Source organism: Ailuropoda melanoleuca, chromosome 9 (genome assembly GCF_002007445.2).
Source record: "Ailuropoda melanoleuca isolate Jingjing chromosome 9, ASM200744v2, whole genome shotgun sequence".
In the NCBI taxonomy this organism is placed as follows: domain Eukaryota; kingdom Metazoa; phylum Chordata; class Mammalia; order Carnivora; family Ursidae; genus Ailuropoda; species Ailuropoda melanoleuca.
In genome coordinates, this window is record NC_048226.1 from 67,824,038 (window position 1) to 67,843,050 (window position 19,013).

Below are 19,013 nucleotides of genomic sequence, written 5' to 3' on the forward strand. Positions count from 1 at the left end.
TTATAAGAAAGGTTTTGACTATGAATTACATTTCCTTAACAAATACATTGCTATTCCGGTTATCCTTAGAGTTCTCTCTCTGTCCAGTTCCCTCCTCTTGGATATTTTGCACCCTGGCTCTTTGCAATCTTTGCCTGCTTGAAGCCTGAACTGTGTTCTTCTGAATTCAGTGAAACCACGCACTGTTTGGGTTTCCTTTCCCTATCCTTTAGCCTGGAAATTACGGGCAGTAAACTGGGGCCAATGCAGGGCTTCCCTCATTTGTTTCCTTTCTTTCAAGGATCATTTTCCTGTGCTACCTATTGTCCAATGTCTGAAAACCACTGTTTCATATATTTTATCCAGTTTTGTAGAGTTTAAGCAGGAGGGCAGATCCAGTCCCTGTTACTCCATCAGGGCTAGGAGGAGATATCCCTTTATTGATTTTTCTATTCGTGTGTTCCTTATTTATTTGTAATAGTTTTGTCGCATATATTTTAAATTTTCCTTCAATTTGTTGTTAGTCTTTTAAATCTTGTGTTTGGTGTTTTTCATGTTTATTCATTAAAAAAATTTTATCCCTTGGTTTTATCCCTTATGTTTTCTTGCTTTTATACTTGAGAAAGCTTCCTCTACACCAGATGCATATTTACCTGTATTTTCTGAGTTCTTTTGTGGTTTCATTTTGCTTAAGAAATAACTTTTTTTAAAAAAGATTTTATTTATTTATTTGACACAGAGAGAAAGAGACAGCCAGTGAGAGAGGGAGCACAAGCAGGGGGAGTGGGAGAGGAAGAAGCAGGCTCCCAGCAGTGCAGGGATCCCGATGCAGGGCTTGATCCCAGAACACTGGGATCACGCCCTGAGCCGAAGGCAGAGGCTTAACGACTGAGCCACCCAGGTGCCCCAAGAAATAACTTCTTAAAACAGATTCTGGAGAAACAGTGTTTTGTTTGTTTTACTTTATTTTATTCAACGTATTTTACTGGATTGAATAATATTTTTGAAGACAATTTTGAGGAATATGTATTCTCTACCTCGGAATGCTATTTTTTTTTAAACTTTCATCTTTCTCATTTTGCCATTTTATTGACTTGAAATTGAAAATCTGGTAATTAATCTACAAGTTAAAATAGCAGTTTATGTCCAGAGTTCTTTGGCTTTATCGTCCAGGGAATAACAGTGTAGTTTTAGTAGCAGAACCTGCTTTTGTTCCAGTTGCGTATTCTTTCTCAGTCACCTCTTGACTTTGTCTCCACTCCCTTTCTTTCAGGCTTTTCCCTGCCACTTCTCCCTCTCTCCCCATTCTCTCTTATCTTTGTCCTCCTCTATAATGCCTCCTCTTCCTTTTTACCTTTTTACCCTTACTGTTTTTCTGTTTCTTCTCTTTTTTTCACCTCTCTGCTCCCATTTTGTTCCCCTGTCTCCTGCACAGTTAGGATAGATAATACAGTTTTTTTGCTGTATCACGGTGCCTAATTTAATACAGTGTTGGACAGATATTAGACCCTCACTGTATAGTTGCTGAATAATAATAATAGAATTTCACAGATAACAAATCTCTCACTCAATTTCTTCCTAAACCTGTGACAATTCAGTTTAATAAACATGATTAGAAACCTCTTATGTGCCTGACACTGTGCTAGGTTCCTGAATCACAAAGATGAGACTAAGACATAGGTTCTGCCCTCAAGGAACTTACAGAATGTGAGAGAGACGAACAATAAATGGATTGTTTTAAATCTCTGTATTAAAACATGGAGGAGGAGCATTTCTAGCCCAAGCAGATAGCTCAGGGAAAGCTTGTTGGAAGCGATGAGAGTAAGCTTGCAAAATAATACAAATAGGAATCGTAACACAAATACGTGTAACAATACTGAACTGTACATTTAAAAGTGGTTAATATGATACATTTTGTTTTGTGTATTGTGTATTTTACCACAATTTAAAAGAATAGCAGAAGAGCTTTACAGATAGAATGTGTAACCAAATTGTCACCCAAAAAATGGACCCACAGGAAACTATGATGATGTGTAATCCTTTCTAACACCTGGTTAATTACTTCGAACTGTATGTTTATCTTCTGTTTTCTCCTGCTTCTCAGAGTTGGGTATCAGAAATTAAAAATGAAGAAAATAAAATACACTGTCATGAAACTGAAACATTTCCGGCAATGGACAATAACTTGCCTCCAGTTCGTGGTTCCAACAGCCGTCTTCATGTTAGTAAGGTGGGCCGTTTTGGTGTGAGGTGTGGGGAGTGCTGGGGGAAGATTGTTGTTGTTTGTTCAGGGAGCTGTTGTTTAATCAGAGTAACCCAGGGTGATGTCCTCTGAGAGTTGGGGATTGTCTTTCAGGCCGATGCTGTTGCCCTCTTGAGGAGGCTGTGTTCCAGCACCTGGAGATCCGAAAGAAACAGCATTTCCCTTTGAAGCCTTGCTCCTTGGGCTCACTGTCTTTTCTCATTTTTTCTTTTGTTGTGCCATCCGCTCTACTCTGACCAGTTCTGATGAGTACTTAAGATCCAATTCAGTGGGTGAGAATTTCAGCGAATAATTTTATCTGTCCAGTGGAGAGGCATAGAGGAAATAGTTTATTACATGATTAACTCTGGATTTAAAGTATTAAGTAGATACTTTCAAGCAGTTATAGATGTCATTCCTCTGTTTACTGCATGTTGTTACCCCAGCCCCTTACAATGATTTCTCTGTGGTTGATCCCTATTTTGTCATGTAGAGCTCTCCTTTTTCACCCGTGGGTTCCATAGAGAAGGGGCCTGTTGGAGTTCCAAGTCCATTTACACTTAACTTCAAGTTAAAACTGAGCTTCTGGGCAGCCACCAGACCCTGATAATACAGAATCTAGCCATTGTGTCCTGGGCCTTGGGAGTCTCTGGGCTTTCACGTGGATCCTGCATTCCATTCCCTCCGCCCTACTTTTTTCTTTTATTCCTATCATTTCTGAAAGATTGCCTACTCAAGTCTCTTCATTCTGGGTTAACTCCTTCTTGTTATTCTCATTTCTTCTTTGAAAACTCAATTTTATTTAAAAAACATCCATAGCCCTTCATTATACTACTCTCTAATAATTTACCTTCCTGCATCTTTTTCCTCCCCATTAAGAATTGTTCATATAACTGAAGTATACCGTAATCTGGTAAGGATGCCACTATCTGTAATCAATACATTTGTATGTATTGAACACCCATTTTTTGCTAAGTCTGTGCCCTGAAAATATAACAGGAGGTTATGATTCCATGGGGTAGAGAGACTGGTGGTACAGTTATTCTCAAAGTATAATCCATGAACCCTGGTTTTCCCAGAGATCCTTGCAGAGGGTCCAGAAAGTCAATGCTATTTTTAAAAATAATGCTACTGCCATGTCGTTTTTTCACTGCATTGACATTTGTATTGAGGCTGAAGCTGCCCCAGCCTTGGCATGAATCAAGGCAGTGAGCAGCACTGAGCTATGCTAGTAGTCGCTCTTTCCTCTACAGCTCCCCATTTACGGTAAAAAATTCCAGTTTGACTTACAAATGTCTTTGATGAAACAATAAAACTTACTTATTTTGTCAACTCTTGAATCTTGAGGACACATCTTTTTAATATTCTGTGTGACAAAAGAAGTATTCAGTAAAGCACTTGACTGTGAGGTAAAGTCTGGTGGTTATTTCAAGACTCTGAGTTGCCAGCTTAAGTCACCACTGTTTCCCAGAACAGGTTTTACTGGCAAGAGCAATTGATAGACAAATTATGGTTATTTAGGCTTGGGTTTTTGACAAACATTGTATTGAAAATGCATGAAGTGAACCTGTCACTTTAAGGAAAACAACTGACAGTGTTTTTTGCTAGTGATAAAATCTGAGCTTTCAGTTGAAATTTAAGAGTATTTCTTGTTCTTATGCGGCTCTTCAATACCTGCTTGTGACAAAAAATTTCCCCTTAAGGGAATACTTAAAGACTCTTCTGATGAGCTCGATGAAGGTATTAACAGATAAGATTTTTAAATTGTGGGGCGCCTGGGTGGCGTAGTCGTTGAGCATCTGCCTTCGGCTCAGGGCGTGATCCCAGCGTTCTGGGATCGAGCCCCACATCAGGCTCCTTCGCTGGGAGCCTGCTTCTTCCTCTCCCACTCTGCCTGCTTGTGTTCCCTCTTTGCTGGCTGTCTCTGTCAAATAAATAAATAAAATCTTTATTAAAAAAAGATTTTTAAATTGTATAATGAAATGTACGAATATTTGGAAGATCTGCATAACTTCAAATGACTGACGCCCCGTGTTACAAAATTGTGCAACCCGTTCAAACTGGTTTCAGACTGTGACTAACTTTTAAGAAATCATTTAAGAAACTGTTGATGAACATAATGGCTATTGTTTGCTTTCCTCCCATTCCCTTCTAGTGCTCTTAGTAGGCAGGCGACCTAGGTTGGGTCACTGATAGCACCAGGCTGGTGCTTGGTCAGGGATGGGAGCATGACCCAAGCTAGGGAATGCTGCTGAGTTCTTCCCTGGGATTTCTCTAAGTGAAAGTGGAGAGAAGAGTCACTCTCCTTTCTAACTGGGAGGCCTGTGAGGTTATAATCCCACACTGCTTGTGGCCACTGTGCCAACTACATGGAAAAAGCAAGTAGCCAGCAGGGGGAAAATGAAATCAGTGGGCAGAAAGAAGCGGAGACTAGGGACAGGACAGGGGGAGAGTGGGAGAGCTGGAGAGAGAGTATACAGTCCTTTAACTAGCAGTACCCCTGCCCTTTCATCAGTTCAGTTATTTATGTAAGCCAATAGTTTATTCTTTTTTAATAGGATTAATCCAAGTGGCATGTCTGTTGTTGCAAACAAAACAGATATCTCTAATGCAGCAAAGTAGTTATTCTTATTTCTCCAATGCCTAGGGTTTGTTTTTTTTTTTAAGATTTTATTTATTTGTTTGTTGGAGAGAGAGAGAGCACAAGCAGTGGGAGCAGCAGGCAGAGGGAGAAGCAGGCTTCTCCTGAGCAGGGAGCCTGATGCGGGGCTCATTCCCAAAACCCTGGGATCAGGACCTGAGCCAAAAGCAGACGCTTAACCAACTGAGCCACCCAGGCATTCCTCCAATGCCTAGGTTTTAAAAGAATGAATGATAGTTGATTGCTTTTTTATTGTAAGAACATTGCTAAAAATCACATTTCATACATGTGAGTTTATAAATCTTTTTTTTTTTTAAAGATTTTATTTATTTATTTGACAGAGAGAGACAGCCAGTGAGAGAGGGAACACAAGTAGGGGGAGTGGGAGAGGAAGAAGCAGGCTCATAGCGTAAGAGCCTGATGTGGGACTCGATCCTATAATGCCGGGATCACGCCCTGAGCCGAAGGCAGACGCTTAACGACTGCACCACCCAGGCGCCCCAAGAGTTTATAAATCTTATATACATACTTGAAGTCCTATAGATGGCTTCCAGAATTAACTACCAACAATTTAAAGTCCTTTTTAACATGGTGTATGTTAATAGTTACAGTACTTGAGTTGTTATTCAAGAGTACCTATTTTTCTTATCCATTCAGTTAGTGTATCTTAATTCAGTATTTCACATTGCATTTTTCATAAAACCTGTGAATCTTAAATATGTCTCATAAAGTATGATTTTATTCTCTCAGGAAAAATATTCTAATAGCAGACGACCTAAAAAGAAAATTCCGAGGGATTATGCAGAATGGGATAAGTATGTTTTATATTTCATAATACAAAATTTGTCACTGAAAAATTCTCTACCATGAAATTGTAGTAACTTCTTAATTGTTATAAATCTGAACATATCAAGACTACCAAGTTACTTTGGTAGAATACGAAGAGTATATGTTCTAAGTAATGAAGGGTAGTTGGAAGAAAGGCAGGCAGGCAGGGTCAAGCCCCCCACCTCCCCCTAAGTGGGAATCACCTTTAAAAGGGTTTTACCCCACCCTGGAAGGAGCCCTCCACCCTTTCCCACATGACAGATAGATGACAAAAACCTGATTGGAGGAAAGGGTGTGAAGGGTTAATCAGATTAAAACAGCCCACCAACAAGTCCATAAAAACCTTTGGACTTAGATACTCGGTGGCAACCCTCTTGGGTCTCCTCCCTCTTCAGGAACTTTATACTATCGCTCAATAAACTTTGCTTTGCTGCCCACCACTCTTCCTCTGGTCAACCTCTTCATTCTTTAAAGTGGCATGACCAAGAACTATGGGCACCGAGGGTAAAGAAATCCTGTGACGTAAGCACTTTTGATCTTATTTTTTCATCAAATAGATATCTACAGCATCCTTTTGTTTATAAAAGCACCCAAAAATAATTCAGGTAATCCTATGCCCATCAAAAATAAAAAAGAACAAAAAAACACTTTAAATCGAGACAAGTTAGTCACAATTTTAATGACAAAGTTCTGAACAGTTTAGGTCTGATTAATATGTAAGTCCTCACCTGAATTGCATGGTTTCTAAGAGTGAATACAGATGACCTGTAATACAAACCTGTTATGTGCTTTTGGAATATGCCTCCAAAGGTACAGTGGTACAAATATAAGAATATCAATAATAAATTTAATTTTCTTGTACATTTTTTCAGTTTTTTTTCTTTCATTTAAGATTTGACGTGGAAAAGGAATGTTCAAAAATTGATGAGGATTACAAAGAAAAAGCTGTAGTAAACAACAAGTCACATTTGTCTAAAATTGAGACAAGAATAGACACAGCAGGTAATTGGGGAAAAATAAGAATAATTTAATAATTTTTACATTATCAAAATTATAATAAAAGCTATCAAACTAGATGATCTCTTTAAGCACTACAGATTTCCGTTAGAAATTTATGGATTTTCTCCTAGAGTTGACTACTTCTAACAAATTCAGTTCCGTCCTTTACTTAATTTTATATGAGTAATAGTTACACTACTTAAATTTAGTAAGATTCAGAAATATAAACCTAGTTTTTTACTAGTTTGTTTTTCATTCTATTTTCAAATCTTCTTTTTTTTCTCCAAATCCCTCAATTTTTTTTTACCTCAAAACAAAAAGATATAGCAGGTTTTTTTCACTTGAAGTCCATAGGTGTATAGCACCTTTCAAGTGAAATAAAAATATCTAAAAAAATCTAAACCCCCGAAATTGTGAATGATTTAAAGAAACATTCCCTAAACTTAGGAAACATTTTCTTTTATTTACTTCACAATTTACTACTTCTGTTAAAATAAGCATTCTTGGATTTAAACTTTTTTTTTTAAAGATTTTGTTTATTTATTAGAGATAGAGACAGCCAGCGAGAGAGGGAACACAAGCGGGGGAGTGGGAGAGGAAGAAGCAGGCTCATAGCTGAGGAGCCTGACATGGGGCTCGATCCCATAACGCCAGGATCACGCCCTGAGCTGAAGGCAGACGCTTAACCGCTGTGCCACCCAGGCGCCCCTGGATTTAAACTTTTTAAAAATTCTATTCAATTCTATTATTTATAGCAGATAATATTTATTTCTAGGTCTAACTGAGAAGGAAAAGACTTCTCTTGCTACTCGTGAAAAGGAAAAAGGAAATGAAGCTTTTAACTCAGGAGACTATGAAGAGGCTATAATGTATTATACTAGGTGAGCAGATTTTTGTTGTGGTTTATGTTGCCTTTTTTTTTTTTAATAGTCGCTCCACGCCCAATATGGGGCTTGAACTCAGGACCCTGAGATCAAGAGTTACATGCTTTACCAACTGTGCCAACCAGGAACCCCTTGTTGTGATTTAAACTTGCCATTTAAAAAACATGATAATGTTTATATTTAATTTTATATTTAATTTAAAAGTCTGTGTCAGAATCACTGAAGATACTGTACTTATGATCTATCATAAATTCACTTGTGTTTGCCTTGTTTTCAATACTTTTCTCAACCCCTTAAGCTCCCTGACCCCTAGTTTTGACAGAGGTCCTGACTTTCCCATTTTACAGAGAAAATAGAAGCCATCTGAATGGAACTCAACAGAAAGTCCGTACAGCATAGAGGTTATGAACTCAGATTCTGCCGTCAGATTGCCTGGATATAATCCTAGTTCTTAGGATGCTACTTCCTCCCACGGGGCCTTTGCATATGCTGGGTCCTCTGTGTAGAAATTCTTTCCTCTTCTAATTATCTAGTTAATTCAAACTTCCTTCAGGTCTCATCCCATGCTTTACTTCTTTGGGAAAGTCGTCCTTTACCTCCCAGACAAGGTTAAATCTCCACCCTACTCCACTCTTCCCCACTCTTGACTCCCAATTTATAGGCTTTATAGTAGTCTTGGCTCTCCTTTGTGGTACTTGTTGGCGGTACAGTTCAAGTTTGTGTGTTTTGATAGTAACAACTGTAAACTCTGTCAGAGCAGAGCACGCTTGTCAGTTTTCTTATACCATTGTATCCCCAGTGCCCAACAAAGTACCTGGTTCATAGTAGATGTTCAATAAATACTTATACGCACTTTTTAAAAATTAAGATTTTATTTATTTATTTGAGAGAGAGAGCATGAGCAGGTAGAGAGGTAGAGGGAGAGGGAGAAGCAGACTCCCCACTGAGCAGAGAGCCCAACGTGGGGCTTCACCCCAGGACCCTGAGATCATGACCTGAGCTGAAGGCAGACACTTAACTGACTGAGCCACCCAGGTGCCTGCTTATATGCACTTTTGAAGCTCTTAACAGTCAATGAAAGTAGACTAATTTCCTAAAACTTTATTGTGAATTAATTGTACTTATAGAATCCCTTATACCATCTTAGAAATAAACTCTCTATGATCTTTTTTCACCTTTGGGAGGAAGTTGTTTTTTTTTTCCAATGTTGTGTCTCTAAAGAAGTTTGTCTCCAATATTTAAGTGAACATACAAGGTAAAGAGGCTGTTGATCTACCTTTCATTCAGTATTGTCTTCCCTTTGCAGGCAGGTGGAAGTCAGCTCTGATGTTGTTCTCTCTCTTCTTATAGATTTCCACCAGTAGAGAATCTCTTGGTCTAGTACAGAGAACACAATTGTTCCTCTTTTAAGAAATCGGAGTGGTGAAAAATTAAAGCAGCATAGCATTAAGGGAACTCGGACTGCCACTTTCTGATGTTGGGCAGATTCTTCACCTCTCTTGCCTCAGTTTCCTCAATGTGATGAGGTTGTTATAGTGCCTACTTCAGAGCCTCTATGAGGATTCATAAAACAACACACTGAAAGGCAGGATACCATGGTGGTGGTGACAGCAGGTGCTGGAGTGCACTGAGTTTGAGTCCTGACTCTCATTTACTAGCCTACGGCCTCGGGCATGTTACTTAGCCTTTCTGTTATATCTGTTTTTTTCATCTGTAAGCTAGGAAGAGCAGAAATACCTCCTTCATGGATTGTAGTGAGGATAAATGAGTGTGGTGTTTGTGCCTGGCATGTGGGAGGTACTCAGTGTCAGGTACTTTCAGTCATTCTTACTTGTATTGTCTGTCTTTGGTCTCTACCCACTGTGTGATTTCTTTATCTTCATCTTTAATGATCTTAGTAAATTGCTACTTTTTGTGGCTTTTCCCTTTTCATTTTCTATTCTTCTTCTGGCTTTAGAAAATTCAGTGCACCAATACCCTAATCTTTCCTATACTTAGGAATACGTTATTTCACAGCACTCCAAATCAACTTATTGAGCAATAACCAGGTAGGTTTTAAGTCCTTCTTTTCATCAGTTATTTTGCTTTCATACCCTTAATGTAACAAAATTTCCTCTCATGAAGTCTGTATTCCTCAGTTACTACTACTCTCCTCTGTTTCCTTCAGTTAACTTTTTCTGATTAAATTATGATTATTTCCTTAGAGTTAAATCTACTTTTATTTTATTTTTTAATTTTTTTAAAAAATATTTTATTTATTTATGTGACAGAGAGACAGCCAGCGAGAGAGGGAACACAGCAGGGGGAGTGGGAGAGGAAGAAGCAGGCTCCCAGCAGAGGAGCCCGATGTGGGACTCGATCCCGGAATGCCGGGATCACGCCCTGAGCTGAAGGCAGACGCTTAACGACTGCTCTACCCAGGCACCCCAAATCTACCTTGAGATTACAAACTAAACTCTTGTTTTTAGATGACAAAGTAAACTCACCATAGCAACTCAATAAAGGATATTAGTTGTGGTTGATTGCTCCATTTTTTTGTACTAGGAAATTGTCTCCAAGGAGTTAAAATAATGTATTTGATATTTAATGTTAACTAAACTGGTTTTTAGGAGATCTGTGGGTATGTAGGTTCCCATGTCACTTCTAAAGTCAGAGTCAACTTTAAACTGCTTACCTGGCTATTTCAGCATCTGTCTAAATATTGATTCAGTCTGTCTATAGAGCAGACTGAGTATTTTATTACTCTTGGTGTTGCAGGCTGTATTAGTTTGCTAGGGCTGCCATAACAAGGTGCCACAGGCTGAGGGGGCTCAAACAACAGAAATTTCCATGTGGAGACTGCAAATCTGAGATCAAGGTGCCAGCAGGGCTGGTGTCTTCTGAGGCCCCTCTCCTTGGCTTGTAGGTGGCCTCCGTCTCTCTTGTCTTGCAAGTGGTCTTTCCTCAGCATATGTCTGTATCCTAATCTTCCCTTCCTATAAGGACACCAGTCATTATGAATGAGGGTACACCCTCATGACCTCATTTTAACTTAATCATCTCTTTAAAGACAATCTCCAAATATAGTTCTATTCTGAGCTGCTGGGGGTGAGGACTTCAGCATATGAGTTTGGGGGACACAATCCCGCCCATAACACAGGCTATAGTTGTCTTGTTTACAACTTTAGCTGGGTATCTCTATCTTCTTATGTTTTCCTCTGGTCTACTTGTTGCCAGTAAGTGTCTCTTTTGTAGGAGTATATCAGTGCTCCCCACCGTGGCGGCCTATAACAATCGTGCTCAAGCAGAACTCAAGCTACAGAATTGGAACAGTGCTTTTTGGGATTGTGAAAAGGTCTTGGAGTTAGAACCCGGAAACTTAAAAGGTAAAAAATATTCATAGAATGCTTTAAATTTACATCAGGATTTGTTAGACTATTTGTAGACACTCACTACGATTATACTGACTATGTCAAATACACTCTAATTTCTGTGAATTATCACTTTGATAAAGTTACTTTTTTTATTAATTTTTTTATTTGATTCTTTATTGAAGTAACTGAGTAGCATTTCTAGAAGAGTTATACATAATGGTGGTGTTACTGCTCATTCTTGTCTTGTTCTTGACTTTATTTTTTTATTTTTTTTATAATAATATTTTTTATTATATTATGTTAGTCACCATACAGTACACTCCTGGTTTTTGATGTGAAGTTCGATGATTCATTAGTTGCGTCTAACACCCAGTGCACCATGCAATACGTGCCCTCCTTACTACCCATCACCAGCCTATCCCATTCCCCCACCCCCCTCCCCTCTGAAGCCCTCAGTTTGTTTCTCAGAGTCCATAGTCTGTCATGCTTCATTCCCCCTTCTGATTACCCCCCCTTTCTTTGATAAAGTTACTTTTAACTTCAAGTTTAACTTGGAATTTAAATTCCTGGTTATTTGCACTGAAGTAGTTAATAATCCCAGGAGATTAAATAACATGTATATGTTTTTAAAGAAATATCTCAAGTTTACATTTGAACTGTGGTTGGTTTTCTTTTTATCTTTTAATTTTTTTATTGTAAAATACACATAACATAAAACTTAACCATCTTAATCATTTTTCAATGTACAATTCAGTGGTATTAATTACATTCATATTGTTGTACAGTCGTCATTATCCTCCATTTCCAGAACGTTTTTAATCTTGTATAACTGAAACTCTATGCCCATTAAACAGTAATTCTCTACTTTCCCCTTCCGCCAGCCTCTGGCAACCACCATTCTCCTTTCTGTCTCTATGATTTTACTATTGTAGGTATCTCATCTATGTGGAATCATACAGTATTTTCTTTTTGTTACTGCCTTATTGAACTATCTTTTTTTCCAAGAAATATCTAAGTATAATTTAATATAAAATTTCTGACATTAATATAATAAAGTAAGCCCATGCCAGAGCTCTAGAACCTTCTGCCAGTAGCTTTGTGGGCATTTCCACCTACGTGTCCATAGACATTTTAAATTAAATGTGCCCAAAGCTAACTATATCTTTTTACCAAAACCTGCACTCTGTTTGGATTTCCTGTCTCACTGGCTGCACAACCTTGCTGTGGTCTAAGAACAACTGTAAAAGTCAGACTCCACTCTCCTTTTCTGTTATCGAGAAGGAATCACTCCACAAGGGAGCGGCATAACTTATAATACTTATAATAGACTCTATTTCTTTAAACGTTATGGATTTGAGTAAATATAAACACTTAATTTTTTTCACACGGAAGGTACCCTTTGTGTCTGTGAACATGGGTGTGCAGAAGCCATGCTAAGGGGAGATCCTGGAGCATCAGCCCTGACAGTCATTGCCGTGGACTGCCCTCCTTTCACCAGCAAAATCCTCTTTGCCTGTATTTTGTCTCTGTCACAGAGTATGGGTGGGCTCCCAGTTTTAAGAGGTGGCAAAAAAGTTCTGCCATCTTCTGGTAGGCCTCCACCAACACTGCCAGGCCCCGTGCCAGGTACTTGACACATATGAACTCCACTAATTTCCCAATAGCTAAGTAGATGTGCAGATTCTATTGTTAGGACTCTCAGTTTACAAAAGTGGAAACTGAGGCATAGAAAGATTAAGCAATTCACCCATGATCACACAGCTAGCAAATGGCAGAGACAGGGCTCAGCCCTGGGCAGCGGACTCCAGAGCTGACATTCAACCACAGTGCTCACCTTCTGCCACCGGAATGACTTTATGTTTCCATTTTTCCTGTTTGAATAATTTCAAAAGCACCGGAATCTTCACTATTTAAAAAAAAAAACAAAACTGGATAGAGCCAAATCTAGTAATGAGTAGGGCTATAAAACATTAAGAAGTCTTATGTTTGCTTACGTGTGAATAAATAACTTCTTTTTCAGAACTTTGTGTTTTACTCAAAATATAATTGTTTAAATGCAGTGTGGTATTTCAATTCATCCTGCAACAGAAAAAGGCGTTAGTGGAAAAACTGGTGAAATCCAAGTAAAGCCTGTAGTTTAGTTAATAGTATTATACCAATGTTAATTTCTTAGTTTTGGCAAATATTCCATAGTTATGTAAGTTAGCATGTGGGAAAGCTAGAAGAAGATATATGAGAACTCTCGCCGGTGATGAGTATTAAGGAGGGCACATATTGCATGGAGCACTGGGTGTTATACACAAACAATGAATCATGGAACACTACATCAAAAACTAAGGATATACTGTATGGTGACTAACATAACATAATAAAAATTATTATTAAAAAAAAGAAAACTGTGTCTTTGCAACTTTCCCATTCATCTAAAATTAAAAATAAAAAGTTAAAAAAATGATAACTGTTATATCATGCGTACTTCTTAATGGATGGTCCCTTCTGAGTAGTTATAGTAATAGCTAAACTTGTGCTGAAAGTATAGTGTAACGGTTTTGATTGCATTTATGACGAAGTGATTTATCCTGTAGGTTTTCATGGCTCATTGTAAGACTAAAATAGATTAGTCAAATGTATGTTTTAAAATACCATATTAAAATATATCAGATATAAATTTCTCACTTTTCAAAATTTCCAAGCCTCATTCTTTTCAAAATAATGACTTACTATACAAAGTTCTCTGATTATGCATGGATAATGATGGGACTATAAAGGCATTCCTTATTAGTATTAGATAATTGTCAAATTATTTGAAATACACAGAAAATCTGATGCAAATTACCAAAGCACTCAATTTCTGAACTGAGCCGACGTAATCATCGGAATCCTGTCAGTTCCCCATGTGAAATACCGTCTTCTAGTCATTTTAGAGATTGCTGTAAAGCCTTCGCTAATGGCTCATATGCTGAGCCATCTGCTGGTCAGCAATATACTTAAATTTGAGTAAAGGATTTTCTTGATTTTCATAAAGTGGCAAAATAATACCAGTGATGATTATTAAGAGGAAAATGTTAATGTTTCATGAAAAGCTTTCCTATATAGCTGTACAGCGTGGTGCCTCTGAGGGTATGGGGTTTCTCAGCACTTGGAGGAGCTGGAGGGGCTGGCGAGGACCAGGTTGCTGGAGGCGACTGTTGCCCAAGGCAGCCTCTTCTATTTACTCCAGTATCATTTTCTATATGTGCAACAATATGAAAATGGGGGTAATTAAGCTTTGCACACCTGCACACTAAACTGTTCTGTGCTATTTGTGTTCTCCGCAGAATAGATAGAACCTGTTTCAAGAGAACCTATGGAAAAATTGGTTCTAACATGTTAAAAAATATAACTTTTTTTGGTAAATTTCCAGCTCTTCTGCGCCGTGCCACTACATATAAACATCAAAACAAGCTCCAGGAAGCTATAGAAGATTTGAATAAAGTCCTGAATGTTGAACCTGGTAACGAATTGGCTAAAGTAAGTACAGAGAATGATTCCTCATCTAATTCTATAGTTATTATTTCTTTTTAAAAGTTTTTTTAAAAGATTTTACTTATTTATTTGAGAGAGAGTGAGAGAGAGAGAGCACAGGAGCAGGGACAGAGGAAGAGGGAGAAGCAGATTCTCCTCTTGACCAGGGAGCCAAAAAGCGGGGCTCGATCCCAGGACCTTGGGATCACGACTTGAACCGAAGGCAAATTCTTAACCGACTGAGCCACCCAGGCGCCCAGTTATTTCTGTATTTCTGTTAAAATGACATCAATCTTGTTGGATGAATGATGTTGAAAATTAGGTTACACCTTTAAAAACTAGGTATAACCCAAAAGAAAAACAAACAAACAAACAAACAACTAGGTATATCCCAGATGCCCCGAAGTGTTAATATCTATTTGAAGTGGAAGAAAGCAGGCTCTGAAAATGTCTGAAACTATAAGCCTACTTCTGAAGGACAAACATTTATTTAGATGTGTAACATTGGTTATAAGGTGTACTTGTGTTGATTCGATACATTTATGTATTGCAGTATGATCACCACCTTAGCTTTAGCTAACACCTCTGTCACATCACATAACTATTTCTTTTTTTGTGGTAAGCACAATTAAGATCTCATCTCTTAGAAACTTTGAAGTTTAGAATACAGTATGTTGTGCCTTAGCTCTCCAGGACTTATTTATCTACTAATTGCAAATTTGTACCGTTAAGCAACATCTCCCCGGTGCTGTTCCTCCTTAGCCCCTGGTAATAAGCGTTCTACTTTCTGTTTTTATGAGTTTGGCTTTTTTAGATTTCACATATAAGTGATATCATACAATAGGAACATTTGATTTTTCTCTTTCCTGCAGTGTTGTAGGCAGTGCTTTTCTCTGAGCAAATCTCAGTTTGTTATGCAGAGTGGTATAGAAGTTTCCTAGGTAGGATTAGGCACGCGCTCAATGGCCATAGAAGAGTGCATGGTAAGCATAGCGCCACTGACAGCATTCGCTGCCTGACTGAACAGACTGACTGAGGTATGCACCCCGGGGGCTGTTTTGAGGCCTAACGAGGAGAGGTGTGGAGAACCGTGAGATTTTACCTTACTTGCAAATTAGCAAGGTAAGCCTAGCAGAAGAGAAAAGGCTCCTGGGTCAGACACAAAGGACTCTGTTATTCACGCTACAGCAAACTGATGAGCTTCAAGTTCATGTCAGCTCCCCTGGCCCCTAAGTCCCATGGGGGTGGTGCAGAGTGGCCCAGATAGAGCTGTACCCTCATTGGGTTTGTATCACAGCTGCGGAATCCCAAATTTAGGAAACCCCTGTCTTTTATAATGGAATACAAGCAAACCTGCCCAAAATTCTGTTATGGAGGGAAACATCTTTATTTTACTGGAGAGCAAACATACCTGCTCTCTCCTCTGAAGAAAAATGCTGTTTTCCAAGGCTGTTCTCAGTAACAGATATCCTGAAAAAGATAATCCAGAACAAATGTTATTTATGCCTCTGCTCACAACGTATTTAGAAATGTGAGAAAACCCATGAAGAACTGTCTTCCAGCAGTAAGTTGTCATTGTTTTCACACGTACCTGTTGTACCTGTCGGCTTATCTGTCTCATTCTCTCTCAATGGCAGCTAATGACCTAGTGTATTTGTCAAGATAGAATTTCAGTGGATTAGGTTTAGGGCCTGGCTGAAGAACACATCTTTTTCCCCAAGTAATTTCATTTTATAGTGGTATATTTATTGAAAAGTTAACATGACAATATTCTAAAAAAAATCTGAAACAAGGAAAATCACCTTTAATGTCACTACCCAATACAATGTCATGTTTACATATAAACTTTCAGGCCTTAACCATTTATAGCTTAACCATATGCAAAGATTAATTCAAAATGGATCATAGACCTCAGTGTAAAACCTAGAATATAAGAGTTCTAGAAGGACACATAGGATAAAATCTTTATGACCTTGGATTAGACAAATCTTACTTAGATATAACATAATGGCACAATCCATAAAAGGAAAGGTTGGTAAATTGGACTTCCTTAAAACTTTAAAGTTTTGCTCTTTGAAAGACACTAACAGAAGAAAAAAAAGACAAGCCACAGACTGGGGAAAATATTTGCAAATGGTGTATCCAACAAAGGACTTGCATCACGAATATACACACGGTCCCCAACTCACAATGGCTTGACTTAACAGTTTTTTGACTTTATGATGGTGTAAAAGGATGGGTATTCCGTAGAAACTGTACTTTGAGTTTTCATTTTTTTTCCGGACTAGGAATATGCTGGGCAGGGGCAGTGAGCCACAGATCCCAGTCAGCCATGTGCTCACAGGGGGAAACCGAGACATTCATAACCATTCTGTGCCCAGGAACCATTGTGTTGTTCACTTTCAGTACAGTATTCAACAAATCACATGAGATATTCATCACTTTATGTAGAACAGGCTTTGTGTTAGAGGATTTTGCCCAACCATAGGCTGATATAAGCGTTCTGAGCACTATTAAGGGAGGCCAGGCTAAGTAAGCTACGATGTTTGGTAGGTTAGGTGTTGTAAATACGTTTTCAACCTAAAATGGGTTATCAGGACATAACCCTATTGTAAGTTGAGGAAGATCTGTAAGAACTGCAAAGAACTCTCAAAACCCAATAATAAGAAAACAAACAGGCAAATAAAAAATAAGCAAAATATTTGACTGTCAGACTCTTCACCAAAAGAGAGATGTGAATGGAAAATAAGCATCTGAAAAGATGTTCAAGATCATTAGTCACTAGGAAAATGTAAATTAAAATCACAGTACCAGGCGCCTGGGTGGCTCAGTCTGTGAAGCGTCTGCCTTTGGCTCAGGTCATGATCCCGGGCTGCTGGGATCAAGTCCCTGGTCAGGCTTCCTGCTCAGCAGGGAGCCTGCTTCTCCCTTTCCCACTTGTGCTCTCTCTCACGTGCGCGCGCGCTCTCTCTCTCTCTCAATAAATAAAATCTTTAAAAAAAATGGGAAGAAACTTTTGGGAATGATGGATATATTTATTATGTAAAAACCTATCGATGTGCATTTTAAGCATGTGACTTTGTCAACTATACCTCCATCAGCTGTTAAAAATGGGCAGTGGGGGGGGGAGGAAAATGTATATATTCTTTTCATTGTAATTGGCATAAAACATAGAACTTCAAACATTAATCTAAAAAAAGCATGTGTCATATGATTTTATTTGTATAAACTGTATCTCTCTGTATGTACATATGTGTAAAAACGTATCTAGGAATGTTAGAATGTCATTGTTACCAGAGTGGCAGGATTTCAGATGATTTCCTTCTTTCTTTTTCATGCTCATTACGCTTTGAGTTTTTTTTACAACAGACATGTATGATTATAATCAGACAAAGCAATGAAGTTGTTTGAAAAAAAAAAAAAGATCACCATAAAAAGGGTTGTCCTATGTATCTTTATTCACTTTTTAATATCTTCACATTCCTACCTGACAGACTGGTTATATTTTTAATTAAAGGAAAACATTTTCTTTAACCTGGTGATTATGTTGCAGAAGACCTTGTTGGAGGTTGAGAGAGATCTGAAAAAATCTGAACCTGCATCTAAGACTCAAACCAAAGGGAAGAGGATGGTTATCCAGGAAGTAGAAAACTCAGAGGATGAAGATGGAAAGGACAGCAGAAAAGCACAGGAAAACGGCAGTGGAGATAAGAGTAAAACATCTTTCCTCTTTTGGTTACGCAAAAACCTCCCTTTTTATATGATGAGCTGGCTCAAATTTTCTGTTTCTATCAAAATTCTTAGTCCACCAACCTTTTTCTAGCTTCACCATGTAAAGCTACAAACAAGTTTTTCTTTTTTCTTTTTTTTTAGAGAGGGAGAGAGGCAGAGGGAGGGGCAGAGGGAGAGGGAGAGAGAATCGAGAGCAGCAGCCAAGCCCAACTCTTTGGCATCGATCTCACAACCCTAAGATCATGACCGGAGCCAGAATCAAGAGTCAAACACTTAACTGACTGAGCCACCTAGGCGCCCCAAGTTTTTTCTTAATGTTTTTCTTAATACAATCTCCCAAACCCATTTTTCTTCTTAACCTGGCACCTTTCATGAGTGTTCAATTCAATTCCTGATTATCATGGTAAATTTAGATTATTGATAATTTACAAGTTAACCTTAAATCCCTCTCGTAGATGATTGTAGATAGCTACTTGGTTGTAAACCAAATGTGTTGCCTTCATAGGGATGAATGCATTCTTGGGAGATTGCTATATGTGCCTCTCAAAAAAATTTTTAAATACGCAAAAGAAATAGGTATAATTTCACTTCTGGTATAATTTTTTTTAGAGAAGCTAGACTAGATAAAGCTTCATCTTCATAATATATAACAGTGACATTTACATCAGGTTTAAGGGAAGGATGTGCCTCCTCCCTTTACAAGGGTGGGGTGCGACTTTACCCTTTTCTGAGAGCCCCCGAGCAACCAAAGGGAAAGTAACAGTTTTGAAAATTATTCATAGGAAAAGATTAACTTGTAAGTAATCTGACAGAATATTTTAATTTTGAGAGAGAAATATAAAATGTTCAGC

At 38.3% G+C, this 19,013-nt stretch overlaps 1 protein-coding gene across 1 annotated transcript in view; it reads left to right on the forward strand.

Moving 5' to 3' along the window:
- The window catches only part of SPAG1 (sperm associated antigen 1), a 64,415-nt gene that overhangs the window by 12,100 nt on the left and 33,302 nt on the right, over positions 1 to 19,013 (forward strand). The window contains exons 4-10 of the mRNA XM_034668515.1: positions 2,084 to 2,209; positions 5,613 to 5,677; positions 6,583 to 6,692; positions 7,465 to 7,570; positions 10,808 to 10,938; positions 14,330 to 14,436; positions 17,984 to 18,143. Coding sequence (XP_034524406.1) covers positions 2,084 to 2,209; positions 5,613 to 5,677; positions 6,583 to 6,692; positions 7,465 to 7,570; positions 10,808 to 10,938; positions 14,330 to 14,436; positions 17,984 to 18,143 — 805 coding nt within the window. The remainder of the gene's footprint in view (positions 1 to 2,083; positions 2,210 to 5,612; positions 5,678 to 6,582; positions 6,693 to 7,464; positions 7,571 to 10,807; positions 10,939 to 14,329; positions 14,437 to 17,983; positions 18,144 to 19,013) is intronic.